This window comes from Stomoxys calcitrans, chromosome 5 (assembly GCF_963082655.1).
Source record: "Stomoxys calcitrans chromosome 5, idStoCalc2.1, whole genome shotgun sequence".
Classification (NCBI taxonomy): Eukaryota; Metazoa; Arthropoda; class Insecta; order Diptera; family Muscidae; genus Stomoxys; species Stomoxys calcitrans.
The window spans coordinates 75,266,374-75,271,936 of record NC_081556.1 but is presented as its reverse complement, the minus strand read 5'-3'; the positions used below and the strand labels follow the sequence as shown (position 1 = coordinate 75,271,936).

At 42.3% G+C, this 5,563-nt stretch overlaps 2 protein-coding genes across 2 annotated transcripts in view; one reads left to right on the top strand and one right to left on the bottom strand.

Annotated features, from left to right (window-relative positions):
• Positions 1-5,563, bottom strand: part of LOC106085234 (inner centromere protein A) — a 111,265-nt gene that overhangs the window by 58,724 nt on the left and 46,978 nt on the right. The window lies entirely within an intron of this gene.
• On the top strand, positions 2,277-5,437 carry LOC106085225 (golgin subfamily A member 6-like protein 22). Its single transcript, XM_013249353.2, has one exon. The coding sequence runs from the start codon at positions 2,277-2,279 to the stop codon at positions 5,172-5,174; it is 2,898 nt and encodes a 965-aa protein (XP_013104807.2). The 3' UTR covers positions 5,175-5,437.

Here is a 5,563-nt window from a genome sequence, read left to right as displayed (position 1 = left end):
ATCTACCGCTTTGCTGTCGCTGGCTAGAACAGACGTCTCAATCATTGTGTCCGTCATGATAGGTCACAATCTGATCGGAAAACATTCTGATAGGCTGAGAATTGCAAGTCACGACTTCTGCAGAAGCTGTGAGAACGTCGAGGAAGAAGCGATTATAGAACATCTACTGTGTGTGTGTCGCGCACTGGCAGTCAGATGGAGTTCCACTTTATGTACTCATTTCTTTGAGAACTTGTCTGATTTAGCGGATGTGAACATTCGCAATATTATTCCTTCTCTAGTTGATGTAGTATAACAATGGACGAAAACGTCTAAGTGAGTCCGATGGCAGATTGCCTCATAACCCGAATCTAACCTACCCTGGTTTGGCCGTTTAGACCACTGTGCTTTCAGGAGGTGCTTTTACGTGGCATTGTGCCTTCTCGCCAGGATTCGAAACCAGGCATTCAGCGTCATTGGCGAACATTCAACCTCTGCACTACGGTGATCTCCACAGACAGCACATAGAAGTCTTTTAAAACTTAATCATGGTCTTAAAAATTTCGTCCATTCAATTGGAAGTGTTTTGTTTTCTTGGTGTATCAGATCAATCATAATTCGTTGACAATGGTAAATAATGGATGCATTATTTTATGCACAATTTCGATTTATAGCCAAAGGAATAGTACACTTTCTATCCAATGCTAGCAGTTATGGACATGCATGTAAGCTACTATTCATATAAAATTTCAGTTTGGTCTACCTTAATGTTATCGTGCATCTTCTAAAGATACAACGGCATTGCGAGTGATGCTCAGGTGCGTTTAACAATCAGCAATACAAAAGTTTGCCCCTGTTCCTTAGTGGAATGTTCATGGGCAAAATTTGCAATGCAAAAATTAATTAACGAAGTGGTGTTTGAATTGTAACTGTACTGATCGTGCAACTATTTATAGCCCTTTTAAGAATTATCTGTGTTCTGGAAAATATCTAAAAATGTTTTGTGTCAAGTAGTGCTAAACCGCATAAGAGCATTTTACTTATTTTTTTTTTTACTTCAATACTTATGATAAAAAAACATAAAGGACAAAAAACTTTGCCTCCAACAGCGACCTTGAGACTACAAAAAATGTTGCAGACAGCAATAGAGGATGTCATTGTCTCTTGCCTAAAGGTAAGCGTGTGTCCCCATGTTGGTCAGTGTTGTTTGCTTTAAACATTGAAGGGAAACCTAAACAAGTATGGGCCTGGTAAACCTGCTAAGATTTTGATTGAATTGATTTTTCAGACAGCGATGTCGACACTACATGTATATGGAAGGCATGAATTTGAAGGATTTGAATATGGCAGGAATGATTGAAGTCTGATTTTAATTATTTCTTGATCAATTGTTACGATTAATGGTGGTATAGTATTATTGGCGTCCAGGCCAGCTTTCACGGCTGAACAAATTTTAGTATCTACGGCTTACTTGTCAAAAATTAAGAAAAAAAACCTTTCCTTTGGAGAAATTGCATTGGAATATTATATTTGATTTTTAATAATTCTCATAGATGAACAATATTCAGTGTATTCCATCTTACAAAAAGAAGCGGCACACCCAGTCAGTAGATACCTACCAACCATTGTTGGTGAATATAAAACAAGTTCAGCATTATTGTCTGTGGTCGCTATTTTTTCATTTAATAAAATACTTGCCTCCAGAGGCATTGTCCGAACATTTTTTGGCAGGCTGACAATTTAATAGCAGAAACCGTTCAATCACCACCACAACAGCTTATGCAAAAGGGGCATGTTTGACCAAGAAGGAGCTTCCTTTAATGGCAGTCGCTGTAGCGGGTTTTGCGAGTTGCACTAAACGTGGGCAAACGAAAGGCCAATGATGCCTCGACAATTTATGGGTGCTGTCCTGTCCGACCAGTTCTTTGTTGCGAAAGGGCATGAACATCGACAGTGGCATTCCTTGATAAGCAACGGACATCTTATGCAGGGATCAAGGTCGATCATTGAGAATCTGTCTTTAGCAAGAACGTTTCGAATTTCGGCCTGAATACTACTGTTGTCGGTTATGCTTCTAAGGTTTCCCTTGGAGGATGTTCACTATAAATAGACCACTCAAAGGAGCAGCTAGTCACAGTTTCCATTGAACTTCGTACGAGGCATCACTCACCAAACGTTCGGCGGCAAAGATAGAGTTGCAGCAGGAGATTTGGTTGAACGGCGCAGTTGTTAAGAAGTTCGCTATATCCTGACTCACATAACCAAACCATAAGCAGTATTTCCAGCACAGTAGCATCATGAAAATATTCCTCTTAAGCCTTTTGGCCATTGGAAGCGTGCATTCGCTATCCATAGGATATCCCTATCGAACGGGATTGTTGGCTTACAATCCTTCACGTGGTGAATTCCCAGTGCAAAGTTCCCTAGTTCAGGGTTACCTCCGCTATTTGGATAGTCACGGCGTCGAACGCCTGGTGGGATACAGATACCCAGAACCCGTCTATGGCATTCGGCAGGTCAGTTACGTTCGTGTAGCTCCAGCCATAAGTACTCCAGTAATAAGAACCTATGCTGCAGAGGAATCGGGTGAATTTGCAAAAGCCCGTGAAGCGCATTTCCGTGCTTGGTCTTTGCAGCAGTATCAGGCATTGAAGAGTGAAATTGATGCTTTCAGAGCCATGGGCAAAGAACCACCCGCAGATCTTATGGAAAAATACAGGCCATTGGAGAAAATTGCCTTAACTTCGAATTTCAATTCGATTGCCGAATTGCCGGAAGTTAAACGAGTGCGTGATGAACACTTGGGCCTTTGGAGTGCAGCCCGTATCCAAGATTTGCAATTGGAAGCTGGGCACAAGCCCATAGGAGAGATTAAGACTTATGTTGAACACGCCGCACCACTGGTGCCAGTGGAAGAGACGGCCGAGCAAAAACTAGCTCGGCAGGAACACCTTCGATTCTACCAGGAGCAATTGAATAGGGTCCAGCAATTACAAATGCAAGCTGATGGCATATTGGTCGAGGGTCCGGTATCTACGCAAAGTCCTATTTTAGAAGAGCCAATTAACCGTTTGGCCTCAACAGGTGATGGATTGACGGAAGTGGAACGTGCCACACAAGAGCACTTGCGTTTGTGGAATGAGGCCAAACTGCGGGCTGAACAGGCCAGTTTGCGAGATGAGGAGGAAGCCAAACACAATGAAATGACATTTACTATGGCAACGGAAAAATCTGTCCCCGAATCAGCAGCGCAACTGCGGAAGGCTCATGAGGAACACTTACGTTTGGTCAACGAAGCCACGGGACAAAAACAGGTATCACAACTAAAAATCAATGTTCCCTCAGAGCAAACGCATGACCAATCTGAAGTTGTAGTTGATACACCTGAGCTAGTGAAAGCACGCGAAGAACATCTAAGATTGGTAAATGAAGCAAAGTTAAAGGCAGAAAGTTTAGAACATAAGCAAGACGTATCAGTAACCCTTGTAAAAGATGCTTCGCATGAACATCAAGATGGGTTGACAGAAGTGGAACGTGCTACAAAAGAGCATCTGCGTTTGTGGAATGAGGCCAAGCTGAGGGCTGAGCAGGCTAGTTTGCGTGATGAGGAGGAAGCCAAACGTAATGATTTGAAATCTACTGCGGTGACAGATCAAACTGTCCTCGAATCTGCAGCGGAACTGCGAAAGGCACATGAGGAACACTTACGTTTCGTCAATGAAGCTACAGCAAAAATTCGCGAGGCCCAAGCGCAGTCGGAACAAAAACAGGTATCACAACTGAAAGTCAACATTCCTGCAGAGCAGCCGCATCACCAATCTGAAGCTGTAGTTGATACACCTGAAGTAGTGAAAGCACGCGAAGAACATCTAAGATTGGTGAATGAAGCAAAGCTAAGGGCAGAAGGTTTAGAGCATAAGCATGACGTATCAGGACCACTTGTAAAAGTTGCTCCGCTTGAACCTCAACAAGGCCTAATAATTGCTTCACACCCAGCCCAGCCAGTTGTGGTTGCCGATACTTTGGAGGTATTGAAAGCTCGGAGAGAACATTTACGTTTAGTCCAAGAAGCAGAAACCAAGCTCCAGTCTTTGGAGCAGCAAATCCGTAAGGAAAGTCAAATGCCTTTTCAGCTACAATCTCAAATGAGTGATAGCGCAGCCTCAATACACAATCTTCGCTACAAAGACGAGGAGAAAACCAAAGCATTATCGATGGATACCCAAGTTGGCATTATTACATCTCTGCAACAACAACCAAATGTGCTTCCCGAAGATACTCCAGAAGTTATGCAGGCTCGTGAACAACATTTGCGCATCTTCAATGCAGTCAAAGCTTACATAGAAAAGGAGGAGAATTCCAAGTCACAGCAGGAACAACCAGTAAATAATCCCATAATCGAGGAGCAATTGCTTTTGGAGGAAGAACGTTTGCGTGAGGCCGAACGCCTTCGAGCAGAACAGAAACAACTAGAAATGGACCGCATTACAGAGGCAGAACGCTTGGCAGAGGAGCAGCGACAAATGGAATTAGAGCTCATGCGTTTGAAACAAGAAGAAGAGCAACGCTTGGAAATGGAATTGTTGGAGGAGAAACTTCGTCTGAAAACAGAGCAAGAGCAATTGCCGCAATTGGTCATAACGGCCGAAGGTCAAGAACAAAAAACGGATAGACGAATTCACGGTCCTGAGATCATGTTAGCACAGGGTATTTTCCAGCCACTTCAAGGTAGTATTTCTTCTTTACCCCAGATAGAGAAGTTGCAGCAGGTCGTAATTACGGAAGAAGAAAAGACGAAACAACAACACAAGGGCAATCCTTTTCTAAATAAAATTAATATTGGACAAGAAATAAAGCCACAGCTAATCTCTCAGCCTCTACAATCCAGCACTCGGTCTCCCATATCTAGTTATCCTACACAACAAACTGAAAAGTCGGATGAATCCATCGTGCCTGCAGTGCGTTATATTCAATCTTCACAACACTCAATTGGTTCCAAACATCAGAATGTCAAGGACGATTCCGGCAAAATACCACCATTCGATCATGCGAGCTTCCAACCAGCTGATACGGCAGCAGCTCTCATTCATCTGGAGAAGGTTCGCCAAGAGCATTTCCGTGCCCACGAACGGGCCTTGGAGCAATTGCGCCTGGCCAGAGTGCAGAGCACATCGCTGAAGGACTGTAATCATTGATTTTAATTACCAACGCATGTAACTACGAAAAGATGTAAAATTACGTAATTTTTTAAGAAGTCTTTATGTATTTATTTGGAATGGAAAATGGATGATATTTTGTTAAGATTTAAAATATTTGAAAAACAAATGAAATGTATTGACCTAAGTGTTTACGAATTAAGATAAGTTGGATTGTGAGAGAGGGAGAGAGATTGGAGAGATGGTATGTGAGATCATAACAAATAGAAGGCATTTTAGTTCAAGCAACTACAAAAAGTTAAGTTTCGTGTTGTTACTCATGTAAGGAAAACTGGTAAAAAAAAAACAGATGAATTTATTTGTATACCTCTCACGATAGGATGGTGAGGGGTGTATCTGTTTGGTACACCTTTAACATACACCTTTAA